Consider the following 18,586-nt stretch of genomic DNA (forward strand, 5'->3'; position numbering starts at 1 on the left):
TGACCTCTTGACCAGGACAGCGCAGGCTTTGGGCGCTAAGACTTTTTTTGACTCTGCTTCCGTCTGCCTGAGCCGTTATTCATGGCTGGTCCGGCCCACAAATATCACCGTGAGATTAACCTGTCCGACTCACTCCGGACCCGTGTCCGTTGGATGCTACGTGAGGTACATCGTCAAATGCTGCAGGGACTCTTCGTGTGGGAGAGTGGGGGTCAGGGGTCAAGGGAGCCGCAGAGGTTGATTTAGAGGGAGGTAAATTATCTTCCAGACCAGGGCCCACGAAATAGTGTCCCATAGTTATAGCAAAATTAAAACTGTCTCCGCAATATAGTTGTAAGAACAAAATTAAAATTGTCTTCGTAATATAGTTGTAAGAACAAAATTAAAATTGTCTTCGTAATATAGTTGTAAGAACAAAATTAAAATTATCTTCGCAATATAGTTGTTAGAACAAAATTAAAATTGTCTTCGCAATATAGTTGTTATAACAAAATTAAAATTGTCTCCGCAATATAGTTGTTATAACAAAATTAAAATTGTCCTCGTAATATAGTAGTAAGGTACATCGTGAAATGTTGTTCATGTGAGAAAGTGTAGTCAGGGGCTGGGGGAGGGGGGGGTCAGAGGCGTAGCGACCCTTCCGGCGGCGCCCGGGGACAAACTTTTCGATTTGCACCCCCCCCCCCCCCTCGATATTTCGATTTGCACCCCCCCCCCTCAAACTTTCGATTTACCCCCCCCCCCCCCTCCTCTCAAACTTTCAATTTGCACCCCCCTCAACCTTTCAATTTATTTTCCCAACCCATTTTGACATATGTCCTCCCCCGCCCCCCCCCCCCGCTACGCTACTGGGGGGGGGGGTGCAGTTAAAGGGAAAGCTGTCTTTCAGACACGGTCAACGAAATGGTGTATAATAATTATAACAAAATTTTAAGTTGTCCTCGCTATATAAAGTAAAGTACCCATTTAAACGTCTCGTAAATTGTCCAATGCTGCATTTTTGTGTTTATTTGGGAAAATTAGTCAGGGTTTGGGGTTGGCGGCACAGTGGCGGATTTAGGGCGAAGCTAACTATCTTCCATAGCATATCTAGTAATAACAAAATATACAATGTCATAGCGACATGGTAGATAGTGACCCATGAATTGTTTGTTTTTTTTTAAACCAGGGGCCCTATGCTAACATAGTCTGCGTTTGTTCGGGGCGGGGGGGGGGCATAGGAGGGTCGGAACAAACGTTGATGACTACTTAACTCGGTCGACACAAGCGTACAACATTGTAGGTCAAACTTTCTTACTTCTTGACGATAAGAATCATCAATTAACCTCAGTAATTAACATCAGTATTTAACCTCAGTAATTAACATCAGTAATTAACCTCAGTAATTAACCTCAGTACAAGAGATGATTTTTAAAAAAAGGTTCATTTTCCTGAACATTATTTTTTTTAAATATTAATTTATCAGAGAAATGGTCTCTGGACAATATAAACAAAATGGAAATGTATCCTAGAAGAAAATCGCACAAAGATGGAATCAAAATAAGTTCTAAATCTATCTTCAGAAACAAAAATCCTCAAAATAATATTTACAAAAAATGATTTAACTAAAAACTTTATTCAGATATCATTAAATTAAATAATTTAAAATTGAGGTTAAAGTATATTTAGAAAGACAAATAGCTAACTCATTATATATTACAATATGTAGCAAGTAAAAAAAAATGACAATAATTTGTTTTTTTAAAACGATTGATTTGTGCTGTAGTTTCCTCGCTCACTAGGTTAAAAAATCACGAGTAAATTGTGTGTCCCAAGTTTACCCAATAGATACCAGACACTACTCCGTCATTGTAATGTTCCACACTGGGTCTAACCACTGCTACTATAAAGATTTATCAATGTTTATAACAACACGATTGCCTTAAAAATTGCCGGAGACCGACAAAAGTGGAGGGAGCTTTCTGTAGCGGCTCCATGTGTCGTGGGCACATAAGGGATGATGATGATGAACAACTAAAGTGCAAGATCTTCTTGAAACTCTCGACTCAACAAAACATTGATATTACGTACACAATTTATTTTTACTAAAATTGGATTTTTAAAAATTGAGAAACTCTTAGATAGCGATTAGCAGTTAGTATGTATCTTAACGTCCTCAGTGTTTAACACAGCAATATGCCGTGTCGAGATCCACTCCACTCCTTACCCTTACCCTCCCCCACCCTTAACCCGACTCAAACAGTGCAAACACAGCCATTTGGCTTAGAGGACACTTAAATGTTAGACCGTCGCTCGTCTCCCCTTTTTTTTCAAAGTTGCTGGGGGAATGTCAGACACCCATTCCAAGCCGGGTCGCCAAACATACGGGCCGCTCTGAACGTATCTTAAGATAACGAATTGACATAACCTCTGATGCATTGTGTGATCTCTTAAACAGGGGCGCTCGCAACTAATGAAAAAAATGTTCGCTGGACTAGGGAGGTTTTTTTTTTCTCTCTGCTTAAATGTGTGTTTATCGAGTCGCTCAATTTAAGTGGAGAATGGGTGAAGTTAGCCAGTACGTTCCACTTGTTTGGGTTAGGATAAAATAGTGAAGTGATTTCATTACTACGTCATTATATATATATATAAATATATATATATATATATATATATATATATATATATATATATATATATATATATATATATATATATATATATATATATATATATAGTATACATGTGCTTAGTTAGATTTGAAGCACTTTTCATCACTTTTAGCATTTTATTAGTCCAGAGCATAAAATGAATGTTAGGACATTTAAACGACGTTATGATTTACCTTCCCCCCCTCGCTATGGTCACTCGACACATAGGATCGGTCACCGAGAGCCAGACCCCATCATTCTAAAATTTATATCAAACATCAGTCTATCACCCCCAACCCCCTCAGAATTGCAGTTTTTTATTTATTTCTTTACTACATTATCAAATGAACCTGGTCAACATTGAGTTTATGGATCAGTTTTTAATTCAATATACAAAACTATTTTTTTAAAATGAGAATTAACGGCTAGAATTCAGTTTCAAACGTGATTTTTTTTTCTTTTTGTAGAAAGCAAAATTGGCATCACGCTTTGTGTCGCTCCACTCTATCTCCTAACAGATCGTCAAAAAACTCTGAACAAGCCTCCCCTTCCCCCCCCCCCCCCCCCCCCCCCCACACACACCACTCTCTCGTTTATGGATAATCCCTGATTGTCATTGCATGTCTACGCAGGATTAGGATATTTACACGGACCGAAACAACACGTGACCGCCGGCACCAATCAACAACCCTCTCATCTCCGGCGCGTCACCTTTGCTCCCTGACCCCCTTGACCTCTGACCTCCATGCGCCGATCAATCACGGAGCAGTCGACCCCGAGCGCGTCGTGTTTAACATGTATTCATGTCCGGATTAAGGGATTGACACCTTGTCCTTTAATAGGAGACCAGGGTCAACACTGACCTTTCTTCAGACAAATGGGGTAGGGAAGGTTTGGAACAAGGAAAATGTCTCTGAAATATAGCACTTATATTTTTTTAAAGGGTACAGGTGGGGTAAGGTGTTTTAGTACGAGCAAGGTGAGAGATTTGAAGTTAAAAGCCTAAAAAACGAACATGTTAAGCCCTCATGTAATAGCTCTAATTACCTTCTGAAACTATTTTTTTTTTTGGTACTTACAAAACAAGGAATTACTTAGCAGAACCGTGAACTCTTTAATCAAGAATCAGCAAAGCATTTTGCTTCTCGTTAAGCAAGCCTTCTTAATCCATACGTTTATGTCGATTACTCGTGACTCCAAACTATTTGTTAGTAGTTACTCCATGGGACTTGACACTAGATAGGGCAGATGAAGTAGAGTTTATCTGTTTCTTTGACCGCGGCATGTGAAGGGAAACTATGCTTAGGGATAGTGTGCTCAGATCTATGCCTTGTCGCCTTTATTTTTACTTCGAGTCAGGTTCCATCGGAGCTGGGTGGACTCAAGAAAGTCCAAACAGTCTCGAGATCGAGATTGGAATTCTAGTTCAGTAGAGCCTTCTACCGCCCGGCCATGTCCTCTCATTGTGTTATTAAAATCCTAATTTATAACGGTTTTTTTTTATTATTAATATTGTACACCAACTTATTTGTACCAAAACAGTTCATAAGTCATAATGTTATCATGTGACTCAATAATTATATTAAGAGATTATAATATTCTCATTTCTTTAAATAGTTTAAAACCAAACTATGGTTCCATAGTCTAATAGACCATTGAATGATTGCCTTTGGAAATCCAAGCACAACGCCTGGGCTGTTAGATGAAAAGAGCCGTATGTTGCCAATACATCAGACATCCTCTCTCCACCTTGCTGATGGACTAAAAGAACAAGTCCTTTCCTACACAACTTGGAATCAGTGTCGCAGAAGCTGGAGAAAGTTGGTAATCTATCGCCCAATTTTTCTTCCCGGGGGGGGGGGGGGGGGGGCGGACACTGTTATAAGTATATATTTTCTATATAAATTCCATTTCGTTCGGGTGGGGGAGGGGCGGTAGACTTTCTTCAAGAGATGCCTGAAAGAAACTCTGCTATCGCCTAAGGGGCGCCACTCCAGTTTGATTTCGGAGTTTTCTCCCCTAGATAAGTTGCTGTCCCCAGCTGATTGGCTTCATCTGCTCGTGGGTTCTTCTTCGTTCTTAATTTTAGTGTGGAAGAGATTCCCTCCAACACAATTAAGTATACGTGTCAACTGGTTTTCGCAATTGAGGCCATTGACTCCGATTTCAGCCTGCTTTTCTTTTTTGGATTTGCTTCCATACACTTTATCCATCCAAGAATAAACTACAAGGCAGCAGTTGTTTGATTTTGTTGTTTCTCCTAGAAGAGTGGTTATCCCCAGCTAACGAGCTCGTGGGTTCGAATTAGAAGAGTGGCTATCCCCAGCTAACGAGCTCGTGGGTTCGAATTAGAAGAGTGGTTATCCCCAGCTAACGAGCTCGTGGGTTCGAATTAGAAGAGTGGTTATCCCCAGCTAACGAGCTCGTGGGTTCGAATTAGAAGAGTGGTTATCCCCAGCTAACGAGCTCGTGGGTTCGAATTAGAAGAGTGGTTATCCCCAGCTAACGAGCTCGTGGGTTCGAATTAGAAGAGTGGTTATCCCCAGCTAACGAGCTCGTGGGTTCGAATTAGAAGAGTGGTTATCCCCAGCTAACGAGCTCGTGGGTTCGAATTAGAAGAGTGGCTATCCCCAGCTAACGAGCTCGTGGGTTTGAATTAGAAGAGTGGCTATCTCCAGCTAACGAGCTCGTGGGTTCGAATTAGAAGAGTGGCTATCCCCAGCTAACGAGCTCGTGGGTTCGAATTAGAAGAGTGGCTATCCCCAGCTAACGAGCTCGTGGGTTCGAATTAGAAGAGTGGCTATCCCCAGCTAACGAGCTCGTGGGTTCGGATTAGAAGAGTGGCTATCCCCAGCTAACGAGCTCGTGGGTTCGAATTAGAAGAGTGGCTGTCCCCAGCTAACGAGCTCGTGGGTTCGAATTAGAAGAGTGGCTATCCCCAGCTAACGAGCTCGTGGGTTCGAATTAGAAGAGTGGCTATCCCCAGCTAACGAGCTCGTGGGTTCGAATTAGAAGAGTGGTTATCCCCAGCTAACGAGCTCGTGGGTTCGAATTAGAAGAGTGGCTATCCCCAGCTAACGAGCTCGTGGGTTCGAATTAGAAGAGTGGCTATCCCCAGCTAACGAGCTCGTGGGTTCGAATTCGGGACTTTCGGGTTAGCAAAGTAAACCACACACAATGTGCTGTAAACACAACTTAAGTGTTCAATTTGTGTTTGGTGTTTATCTTCGTTGGTTGGGCTGTACAATGTCAAGGCCGAGTTCTGTTCAAGCTTAAAAGTAAACACCCTGGTAGCAATATTTCACCCTACACTAGTTGACTGGGACGGCTTCGTCGTGTGGCTCCAGACATACTTTGGTGACCAATCGCCTTTTAAGTCAAGTACCGTATTGAAAACTTCTATAACATCTCATTCCCGCGACTTGAATTATCTTTTCCAATGCAACTGTAAGCGTCCAAGATTCGCAAGCATTTAGAATTGTAGCAAAAACTGTTCAACATATCCCAGTCAGATGTGTGTGTATAAATTACGTTTGTACCTTACCATAACGTCCTAAGCTATGTAAGTGTCGCTATAGTCTGCGCAATACTGCGAGCTGTTCTGGTTTCGATACTCTGACTTTGATTATGACGCCCAGATGTTTAAAGTTTTTCAAAATATGCAGCCTCTCATTCTCATTGTTGATGTAGATGGGGAACCCTTTTATCGTTATCAAGTAAATGGTCACCACTCCACCACACACCCCCCACCCCCCATCCCCCGTATTGATCTGATAAATACATTTAATACATATTAAATACACCTAGAATTAATTCGATTATTACCCAACAATATAATTCAGTTAAATCTACTAGAACAAATAGAAAAAATGCTTTAGAAGCAAAAGCTTAACTAAAATTTAAAATTGTAAACATTTTATTAATATGTCTCGTATCTGCTGGCGTCGCTGATTCTAAAAATAACAATTCGATAATCGCTGGTCTGCCGCACATACACCACGCTACGCAACACACGCCTGGCCCAGTTTTAAAAATATCCACCAATCGCTGCCTGCACTTTAATCGAACCTACTTTCTATTAATAGAGACTACGGCATGTCTGTTTACAAAACGATTGCACCACAGTTAGCAAGTTACCCGTGATAAGAACTATATAAGGACACCGAGTAATATCAGTTGCACAACAACTCCTTCATCTACAACTAGTAACAACCCTACAAGAACAGAAGTTTCTAGAACAGAGCCGAAAAAAAATGGTTTACAAAGTGTGTAAGGGAGGTGTAAGGTCAGGAAACACTCTTCGTGGTTTAAGCTCCCACCAAGCTAAAAGGTAAATAAATCATTTTTCTTGACTATTTGTTCATATTTACTGAATAACATTTGTAATGTAGTCTATTTTTTACTTGTTTTTTCTCCTTGTGTGTCTCTCTCCATTCCTCCCTTTCTCTCTCTCTTATCTCACTCTTTCTCTGTAGACATCACGAATATATAGCTTAAAATAAGATTTTACTTCCCATAAAAACTGCAGGCTCAAAAAAAAAAAAAAAAAAAAAAAAAAAAAAAAAAAACTTTATTACTGTATTACTGTTTAAAAACTAGTAAGGACAATACATAAAAATATGAACATCGGGAAGAATTATTATTGGAAATAATGGAATAATGGATATAATGTGTATACACACTAACACACACACATATATATATACATATATATATATACACATATACATATATACATACATATATACATACATATATACATATATATATATATATATATATATATATATATATATATATATATATATATATATATATATATATATATATATATATATATATATATATATATATATATACTAGGCATACTGCCTAGCTTCGCTTAGGTTTTTAAAAGGCATTCGAGAATTTGAATACTTAATTATTTAGCGATGGATTGGGTGTGGAGTGCTTTAATAAGTTTAATAAGTTTAATTTAAACAGTAATGCTAACTTTAGAAAAAATGTTTTTGTTAGTCATTTACATGCAGATTCGTAGCGAATTTTTGGAAAGTTACGCAATGTATAACTAAAATGGAATTAGAACTACACAGGTTTCATGAACAGTATATCTCATAGTTTATATTACATTGCCTTTTGAAATTAATTAATTAATTTAATTAACATACTTAACTAAATTAACAACTTAATTTTGTACTAAAACAAATGCTATACTTCGTCATTTTCTGTTTCTGTTTAAAATAGTATACAATTATTTGAAAAATAATAATTTTAAAAACGTTACCTCCCTTGAAAACTGAACGTATGACGTATGTCATTGTTTACTTATATTGTTTGCTTATATAAGAAATTACGTTATATGAACTTATTTAACGACTATAATGGCTGTTTCCGACGGGAATAAAGTTTTTTTGTTACCCTCCATGGTCGGTCTACGACGTCACATAATATTAAGGGGATCGTTCGTCAATTTATTTATATATATATATATATATATATATATCTCATATAAGGAGAATTTCACTCAAGATCATCTTTTAGCCCTCGTCGAGGGCTTTGAGTCTGACCAACAGTTTTTCCATACGGCCTAGTCATCTATAGTAGTGTATGCAAAAACTTAGCATGATGTACAGACATTAAGTAACCTAAAAATTGTGTTAAAATTTCCCTGTTTTTCCCATAAAATACAAAGATTATATAGGGAAATACAACTGGTCAGTTTTGACCGCTTTACGAAGTTTTCCCAGAATTGCCGAGTTTTTTATGAAACCCCTAGGTGTTCTTCTACCACCTCACAAAATATCAAGGGGGGTCGTCGGAGGAAATTTTTTTTCGTAATAGAGCTCATATAAAGAGAATTTCACTCGCGGTCACTTTTTAGCCCTCGTCGAGGGCTTTGAGTGTAACCGACAGTTTTCCCTAAAGGTCAAGCCATTGACCTAGGAGCATGCAAAAAATTAGCCAGATATACTGAGCTTAAGTACCCTAAAGTCTGCGTTGAAATGACCCTCTGTTTTTCCCATAAAATACGAAGATTATATAGGGAAATACAACTGGTCAGTTTTGACCGCTTTCCGAAGTTTTCCCAGATATGCCGAGTTTTTTGTGACACTCCTAGGTGTTCTTCTACCACCTCACAAAATATCAAGGGGGGTCGTCGGAGGAAAAATTTTTTCGTAATAGAGCTCATATAAAGAGAATTTCACTCGCGGTCACTTTTTAGCCCTCTTCGAGGGCTTTGAGTGTAACCGACAGTTTTCCCTAAAGGTCAAGCCATTGACCTAGGAGCATGCAAAAAATTAGCCAGATATACTGAGATTAAGTACCCTAAAGTCTGCGTTGAAATGACCCTCTGTTTTTCCCATAAAATACAAAGATTATATAGGGAAATACAACTGGTCAGTTTTGACCCCTTTACGAAGTTTTCCCAGATATGCCGAGTTTTTTGTGACACCCTAAGGCGTTCTCCTACCACCTCACAAAATATCAAGGGGGGTCGTCGGAGGAAATTTTTTTTCGTAATAGAGCTCATATAAAGAGAATTTCACTCGCGGTCACTTTTTAGCCCTCGTCGAGGGCTTTGAGTGAGACCGACAGGTCTGCCCTACGGTCAAGCCATTTTCCTATAAACATGCCAAAAATTAGCCAGATGTAAAGAGGGTAAGTGCCCTAAAATCCATTTTGAAATGACCCTCCGTTTTTCCCATAAAATACAAAGATTATATAGGGAAATACGACTGGTCAGTTTTGACCCATTTCCCGATTTTTCCCGGACATGGCGAGTTTTTTGTGACACCCCAAGGCGTTCTCCTACCACCTCACAAAATATCAAGGGGGGTCGTCGGAGGAAATTTTTTTTCGTAATAGAGCTCATATAAAGAGAATTTCACTCGCGGTCACTTTTTAGCCCTCGTCGAGGGCTTTGAGTAAGACCGACAGGTCTGCCCTACGGTCAAGCCATTTACCTATAAACATGCCAAAAATTAGCCAGATGTAAACAGGGTAAGTGCCCTAAAATCCGTTTTGAAATGACCCTCTGTTTTTCCCATAAAATACAAAGATTATATAGGGAAATACGACTGGTCAGTTTTGACCCATTTCCCGATTTTTCCCGGACATGGCGAGTTTTTTGTGACACCCCAAGGTGTTCTCCTACCACCTCACAAAATTTCAAGGGGGGTCGTCGGAGGAAATTTTTTTTCGTAATAGAGCTCATATAAAGAGAATTTCACTCGCGGTCACTTTTTAGCCCTCGTCGAGTGCTTTGAGTCAAACCGACAGGTCCGCCCTACGGCCAAGCCATTTACCTATAAGCATGCCAAAACTTAGCCAGATGTAAATAGGGTAAGTGCCCTAAAATCCGTTTTGAAATGACCCTCTGTTTTCCCCATAAAATACAAAGATTATATAGGGAAATACGACTGGTCAGTTTTGACCCATTTCCCGATTTTTCCCGGACATGGCGAGTTTTTTGTGACACCCCAAGGCGTTCTCCTACCACCTCACAAAATTTCAAGGGGGGTCGTCGGAGGAAATTTTTTTTCGTAATAGAGCTCATATAAAGAGAATTTCACTCGCGGTCACTTTTTAGCCCTCGTCGAGTGCTTTGAGTCAAACCGACAGGTCCGCCCTACGGCCAAGCCATTTACCTATAAGCATGCCAAAACTTAGCCAGATGTAAATAGGGTAAGTGCCCTAAAATCCGTTTTGAAATGACCCTCTGTTTTCCCCATAAAATACAAAGATTATATAGGGAAATACGACTGGTCAGTTTTGACCCATTTCCCGATTTTTCCCGGACATGGCGAGTTTTTTGTGACACCCCAAAGCGTTCTCCTACCACCTCACAAAATATCAAGGGGGGTCGTCGGAGGAAATTTTTTTTCGTAATAGAGCTCATATAAAGAGAATTTCACTCGCGGTCACTTTTTAGCCCTCGTCGAGGGCTTTGAGTAAGACCGACAGGTCTGCCCTACGGTCAAGCCATTTACCTATAAACATGTCAAAAATTAGCCAGATGTAAACAGGGTAAGTGCCCTAAAATCCGTTTTGAAATGACCCTCTGTTTTTCCCATAAAATACAAAGATTATATAGGGAAATACGACTGGTCAGTTTTGACCCATTTCCCGATTTTTCCCGGACATGGCGAGTTTTTTGTGACACCCCAAGGTGTTCTCCTACCACCTCACAAAATTTCAAGGGGGGTCGTCGGAGGAAATTTTTTTTCGTAATATAGCCCATATAAGGCGCCGGTCAGTCGAGGTCAGTTTTGACCCCTTCTCCGTAGACTTTTCGGCCAACCGTCACCGGCCTTCGTGTTCTATTGCCCGAAGGCACCATCGTGCCAAATTTGACGCGCCTGCGGCGCCGGGAAGTGCCCTATCGGGCACTTGACCACTTTGCTTTATATATATAGATATACTAGGCATTCTGCCTAGCTTCGCTTAGGTTTTCAAAAACATTTGATAATTTGAATACTAATTATTTGGTGATGGATGAGGCGTGGAGTTCTTAAATCTAAACAGTAATGCTAATTTTAGAGAAGATGGTGTATGTTGTTTAATATCCGCTTTCGAAAATACGCAATTTATAACTAAAATGGAAATAGAACTACAGAGGTTCCGTGAACAGTATATCTCACAATTTATATTACATTGACTTTTATAATTATTTTTTTATTTAATTATGATACGTAGCTTAATTAACAACTTATTTTTTTTTTTAAACAAATGCTATACTTTGTCGTTTTCTGTTTCTGTTTAAAATAGTATACAATTATTTGAAAAATAATTATTTAAAAAGGTTACCTCCCTTGAAAATTAACCGAATGACGTATGTCAGTGTTTACTTTTTAGCGCAATTTCCATTCTGGAGAATTGCGTTTATTAACCCGTCATTTCTGGATGTATGAATGAATGGATGGATGGATGGATGTGTGTCCGCAGCTTTAAGTCGTATCTCCTCCTCAACGAAGCAATATCGATGACTAGTTCCAAAAGCAATTATGTTAAGCAAGTTACGAGGATGAACATAGGCTATAAAAATTCCGGGTTTCTTTCATGGATTTCCCGGAAAAGCCAAAAAACCTCGAACAAATTCAGTTTTTGCTCCATATCTCGGCAACCAGACCACTTAGCGACTTGAAACATTTACCAATCGATTTCTGCCATAATTTAAACCAATATTGCCGAAGAAAGTTTTCAAAAATATCCTTTCGTTCGGTCACAAAAAATTAATTAAGAATTTTTAAACTGAGCGTCTTGTAGGTTTTTAGCGCAAAAGCCGAGGATCGAAAGGATTTTAATGAGCGGAGGTTCGAAAGGATTTTTAAAATTTTTCCTCTTTTTTTTCGACTGATACGGGAGGCTACTCTCCCCTTTTTTTTCGACTGATACGGGAGGCTAGTTTCTATTTTGTTTTGAATTATTAAAACTACTTGTGTTGCATTATTTATTTGCTGAATATATGATTTATCTCGATTTAATTTACTTATTAATTCAAACGTTATTTTTGTACCCTATTAATAAGCTGAGGTTCGAAAGGATTTTACCATAGCGAATGAGCGGAGGTTCGAAAGGATTTTTTTAAAAATCTCGTTAATAAATATTTTTTCTATTTTGTTTTGAATTATTAAAACTACTTGTGTTGCATTATTTATTTGCTCAATATATGATTTATCTCGATTTAATTTACTTATTAAATCAAACGTTATTTTTGTACCCTATTAATAAGCTGAGGTTCGATATAAGGAAATTGCGCTAAAATTGTCACTAGACTTTTTAATTAACTTGTTTTTTAAACAGTTACTATGCTTATATAAGAAAATACGATATATAAACATATTTAACGTCTACAATGGCTTTTTCCGACGGGAATAAAGTTTTTTTGTTACCCTCCAGGGTCGGTCTACGACCTCAAATAATATTAAGGGGATCGATCGTCAATTTATTTATATATATCTCATATAAGGAGAATTTCACTCGCGGTCATCTTTTAGCACTGGTCGAGGGCTTTGAGTCTGACCAACAGTTTTTCCATACGGCCTAGTCATCTATAGAAGTGTATGCAAAACATTAGCATGATGTACAGAGGTTAAGTAACGTAAAAATTGTGTTGAAATTACCCTGTTTTTCCCATAAAATACAAAGATTATATAGGGAAATACGACTGGTCAGTTTTGACCCCTTTACGAAGTTTTCCCAGATATGCCGAGTTTTTTGTGACACCCCAAGGCGTTCTCCTACCACCTCACAAAATATCAAGGGGGGTCGTCGGAGGAAATTTTTTTTCGTAATAGAGCTCATATAAAGAGAATTTCACTCGCGGTCACTTTTTAGCCCTCGTCGAGGGCTTTGAGTAAAACCGACAGTTTTCCCTAAAGGTCAAGCCATTTACCTAAGAGTATGCAAAAAATTAGCCAGATATACTGAGTTTAAGTACCCTAAAGTCTGCGTTGAAATGACCCTATGTTTTTCCCATAAAATACAAAGATTATATAGGGAAATACGACTGGTCAGTTTTGACCCCTTTACGAAGTTTTCCCAGATATGCCAAGTTTTTTGTGACACCCCCAGGCATTCTCCTACCACCTCACAAAATTTCAAGGGGGGTCGTCGGAGGAAATTTTTTTTCGTAATAGAGCTCATATAAAGAGAATTTCACTCGCGGTCACTTTTTAGCCCTCGTCGAGGGCTCTGAGTAAAACCGACAGTTTTCCCTAAAGGTCAAGCCATTTACCTAAGAGCATGAAAAAATGTAGCCAGAAGTAAAGAGGGTAAGTGCCCTAAAATCCGTTTTGAAATGACCCTCTGTTTTTCCCATAAAATACAAAGATTATATAGGGAAATACGACTGGACAGTTTTGACCCATTTCCCGATTTTTCCCGGACATGGCGAGTTTTTTGTGACACCCCAAGTCGTTCTCCTACCACCTCACAAAATTTCAAGGGGGGTCGTCGGAGGAAAAATTTTTTCGTAATAGAGCTCATATAAAGAGAATTTCACTCGCGGTCACTTTTTAGCCCTCGTCGAGGGCTTTGAGTAAAACCGACAGTTTTCCCTAAAGGTCAAGCCATTTACCTAAGAGCATGCAAAAATGTAGCCAGAAGTAAAGAGGGTAAGTGCCCTAAAATCCGTTTTGAAATGACCCTCTGTTTTTCCCATAAAATACAAAGATTATATAGGGAAATACGACTGGTCAGTTTTGACCCATTTCCCGATTTTTCCCGGACATGGCGAGTTTTTTGTGACACCCCAAGGCGTTCTCCTACCACCTCACAAAATTTCAATGGGGGTCGTCGGAGGAAATTTTTTTTCGTAATATAGCCCATATAAGGCGCCGGTCAGTCGAGGTCAGTTTTGACCCCCTCTCCGTCGACTTTTCGGCCAACCGTCACCGGCCTTCGTGTTCTATCGCCCGAAGGCACCATCGTGCCAAATTTGACGCGCCTGCGGCGCCGGGAAGTGCCCTATCGGGCACTTGACCACTTTGCTTTATATATATAGATATATATATATATATATATATATATATATATATATATATAAATATATATATATATATATAAATATATATGTGTGTGTGTGTGTGTATCTATTTGACTATGCCTACATGAGTATACCATTTACACCCTCTCTCTCCTACAGGTATGCCAAACAGGGCTGTTTTGTAGGGACCTCCAGCCTAGGACCAGCTGAGGTGAAGGAGCTGTTCGAATCCAAAACCCACGACAGTCTCATCTCGGACACTCTCGGCTCCACCAACGTGATTCTCTCCATGAACAAAAAACAAAGATGGCGACTTCCGGCCACCATCAGTCACCTGATCAAGATGGGGTGCTTCAACAAAAACGACGCCATGGTGTCGGTCTTGGAGCGTCACAAGTTAAAAAGACGCGCCAACTGCGTGAGTTTCCATTGCAACAAAGGCCGGTTTGGGTCGGTCGTCCCCAAACAGAAAAGGTACTTCAGTTTTAATATGAATCACGTAGCAGACGAGGAGTCTCAGAGGAAGATAAGACGAGCCAAGTACGATTTGTTAAAACTGAGCAAGAAAGAGAAAGAGAAACCGGATAAGAGAAATGACATGCGCAGTTTGAACGTGTTCACGATTGCCGGTTCCAAGAAAGAAAATGCGTCTCAGCCCCTGGAGAGTTCCAAGACAGAGTACCGGCTGGAGGTGTTCTACCCCTGCCCAAAGAGCTGCTCTTTGGCATTTAACCCCAAGTACACCGATGTCAGGATGGAGGTCAACGAAGAGGGCAAGATGGAGATGAGGTCGAATGTCAAGGTCTCGAGAAAAACCCAAAAACACAGGAAGCGGCTTACCGGAGAGGATTTTAGAAAATATGACGATGAAATATTCCAGAATGATGTTGACGACCTATGGGCTGAAGAAGAAGAGGACGATGATAAATATCCTTACACTTCTGCAGAAAGCAACACCCACATTAATGATACTGAATCGACCCGCGACTCCGAAAATTTAAGTGACGTCAATATTCTGTCTTTCTACGACGACGAAGATGTTATTTCCCCTAATGACTCCTCTGATGACTCAGCTCCTTCTGACTCCTCCCAATACCTCCTGACTGCTTTGATCGCCCAAGCTGAAAAGGCCAGGTCCCTATGCTCCGCCCACAGACCACAGCGCAAGAAGAAACAATCAGTGAACCATGACGACTTCACAGAGGACCGATCTCACATCGTCTACACAGACGAGGTCAACTATTTCCCCAAACGAGAACCGGAAGAGGAAGTCAAATACAGGAAAACCAGAAGTGGCAGGCTGGTCGAGATCAGAAAGAAAAAACCAAAACCTGTGCCGGTTGTCGAACCAAAACCTACAAAACCTGCTTACACTCCAGTACACTGCGCCAAGGTGATTATTCCTGCTGAAGAAACCACACTAGAAAAACTGAAAGAAAAATTTGGGCCTTGCGTCGTTTTGTCGGAGTGTGAACCTTTGAGGTTTATTGTAGATATCACAGAGCAAGTAGTGGATACTTTAAGCATTTCTCCCAAAACCTACGTCAAAGGTGACTATTGCTCTTACCTGATCTTTACCTACGAAAGTTTTTACGACGAACAAATGAACATTTTACGACTTCAGCTAAACTCCAACATCTGTAAAGACACAAAGCGGGTCTGTGATTCTATCCCAGCGCAGAGATCTTCACTGGATGAAGTTATAAATTGTGTCGTTGTAACTCTTTTTGAAATGAAAGAAGAAAAATTACTCAACCTGGAAAACACACAGTTTGTATCCAACACGGTTCGAACAGATTTTGAACTGCTGAGCCAGAGAATGAAATATGAAGTTCAGAGTTTACTTGTTTCAGACCAAGTGTGGAAAAATTGTTTTGACCTGTTTCAAGAGAAGACCAATCTTGCTGTGAAAATTGAAAAACTTTCCGCCGAATATGACGTGGACGCATTTTGTGAAATCTGTTACAATGACGTGAATCCAACTCACGAGCATGCACATCCAGGAACACGGCTGGGGAAGTGCGGCCATGTTTTCTGTGACGAGTGCTTGAGGGCTCACTGCCGGGCCAAGATGAGCGGCGGTGCTTTAAACCTGACATGCCCCGGGTATCAGTGTGACGTTCATTTAGACTTCGTCACGCTTATAAGTCTGCTGCATGTTGCAGAAGTCAGCAAACTGCTACAGCGTCAGTTGGAAGGTGATCTCGAAACAAAACCCAACGTCAAATGGTGCCCAAATCCAACTTGCGGCCGAGTCATCCAAGTCAGCTCTGAAAAACCTGTCGACGGTGTCGCCTTTGATGTCTCCTGCGGTTGTGGCATGCGGGTCTGTTTCTCGTGTCTGGGGGCCGCGCATTGGCCTGCGTCTTGCGCGCAAGCTGAAGACTACGCTCAAAGAATCGAAACCCTGAAGCCTCCAAATGAAACCACAGACGAGCCCCCGATTGACACGGCTCCCAAAGAAGTGCCGAAAAAAACCACGCTGTATGAGATTGAAGGAAGGATGTGCCCGAGCTGTTCCCGATTCATGGAGAAAGATGGCGGCTGCTACCACATGACGTGCAAGTGCGGGCACCAGTTCTGTTGGAACTGCATGCGCTCGCTCGCCAGCCACGATAACAGTATCCAATGCATGGGGACTCCGGACATCCTGTACCGCTACAGCCGCAGACTCAAGGTCCGACACGTCGAACTTCCCAAACCTGCCAGGTTCGACACACCCCCTGCTGGTGAAGCTTCAGCAAACCGAAAGAGACGCGGCCAGAAGACGACGATGTATCAGAAGGCCTTGCAGCAGAGGATTGAGTACAGCAACAAGCGTCATGGCAAAGGCATCAAAGAGCTGAGTCACAAGCTGTTAGCGCTCTCCCACAAGGACCTCGGCTTTAAAAGAGAGGTAAATTGATCTTCAATCTTTTTAGTTTGTTTCATTTTAATGAGACACTTTAAAAAAAAAGACAACTATTTGTCCTACTATAGAAATAAAATTGTTATGTTAGTATGTTATGTTAGTTGCTGGGTGGAAAATATGTCAATTTTCAACTGCACACATAATTATTCTTATGACATAAAAAACAGGTCTTTGTATTACTTGAGCTAATTCGAACCTCCAAAAACTCCCAGATATTGCTATGTTAACAGTTAATCTTGGGGTTATGCAATTCTCTTGTGTCTATTTTAAAAATACCTTTTATTTCTTTGGTACCTTAGGAGCAATGTAATATATTTCGTTATTTTTTTTTCTACCAGATACTTGCCCTGAACACACCAGACAAGGACACTGTCCACTACACTGACCAGGACCTGCTGACCCTCTCCGTGTCCGGCCAGGTCACCAAGTTCCTCTACGGCTGCCTTGACCTCAAGCTCGCCCTGCACCACGTGGCCGAGTACACCTTCGTCCTGCTCCAGGGCTCCCCCAGCACCCTCGAGAGGCGCCGCGCCCTCAAGCTGGCCTCCGACATCAGCGGCTTCTGTAGCTTCATCACGTCGGTGCTAGAGACCGGCTCCCATCAGGATCTGAGGACGGCGGTCAGGAGGTTGTCGGACATTCAGAACTGGGCCGGCCGGACACTAGATGTTCTCTTGGCCACGGTTAGAAAGGTTCAGTACGAGTAAATATAGCTGTCGTTATGGGTTTCAGGAAATATACCTGTCATTATGAGTTTCAGTAAATATACCTGTCATTATGGGTTTCAGTAAATATACCTGTCATTATGGCTTTCAGTAAATATACCTGTCATTATGGCTTTCAGTAAACATACCTGTCACAAATGGCTTTCAGTAAATATACCTGTCATTATGGGTTTCAGTAAATATACCTGTCATTATGGGTTTCAGGAAATATACCTGTCATTATGGGTTTCAGTAAATATACCTGTCATAATGGATTTCAGTAAACATACCTGTCACAAATGGCTTTCAGTAAATATACCTGTCACAAATGGCTTTCAGTAAATATACCTGTCTTAATGGATTTTACTTAATTTGCCTGTCATTCTGTCGATGTAATGTGAATGTAATAATGGGTTGTTTTTTTGTTGTTTTTTTAAGTTTCATAAAATTAACATTCATGTATGTAACATATATTGAAGATTATAAGATTATGAATTTTTTTTTAAATTTGTGTTTACATAGAATACGTATTAGCAAATTTGCTACATTCATCTTTACGATATCTGATTGGAATGTTTATGTGGGTTGTTTTTTTTTTCAAAATAAATAATGATAGAAAAGAAGGTAGAAAATAATTGTACTTGATCCTCGAATAACCAATGTAGATTTTGTTATTTTTAAAAATGATATTGCATTAAACATTGCATAAAACATATATTTTATAATACACAAGGCTCAAAATTATATGCAACAATTATACTTACTGTAAAGTATGTAAAAAAAAATGCACAATGTAAAAAATGAAATTATATTTCAAATTCTGACAATGCTATTAGTTTTTTTTTTTTTTTTT

General features: G+C 40.0%; 1 protein-coding gene across 1 annotated transcript; it reads left to right on the forward strand.

The window, feature by feature from the left end:
• Nucleotides 1-6,779: 6,779 nt before the first annotated feature.
• On the forward strand, nt 6,780-18,022 carry LOC131942189 (uncharacterized). The gene is made up of 3 exons (XM_059301919.1): nt 6,780-6,960; nt 14,278-17,014; nt 17,368-18,022. Exons 1-3 carry the CDS (start codon nt 6,884-6,886, stop codon nt 17,734-17,736), a joined length of 3,183 nt encoding a protein of 1,060 aa, XP_059157902.1. The 5' UTR covers nt 6,780-6,883; the 3' UTR covers nt 17,737-18,022.
• Nucleotides 18,023-18,586: the final 564 nt, after the last annotated feature.

Source organism: Physella acuta, unplaced genomic scaffold, assembly GCF_028476545.2.
Source record: "Physella acuta isolate Inbredline_101_S28 unplaced genomic scaffold, ASM2847654v3 ptg000393l, whole genome shotgun sequence".
Classification (NCBI taxonomy): Eukaryota; Metazoa; Mollusca; class Gastropoda; family Physidae; genus Physella; species Physella acuta.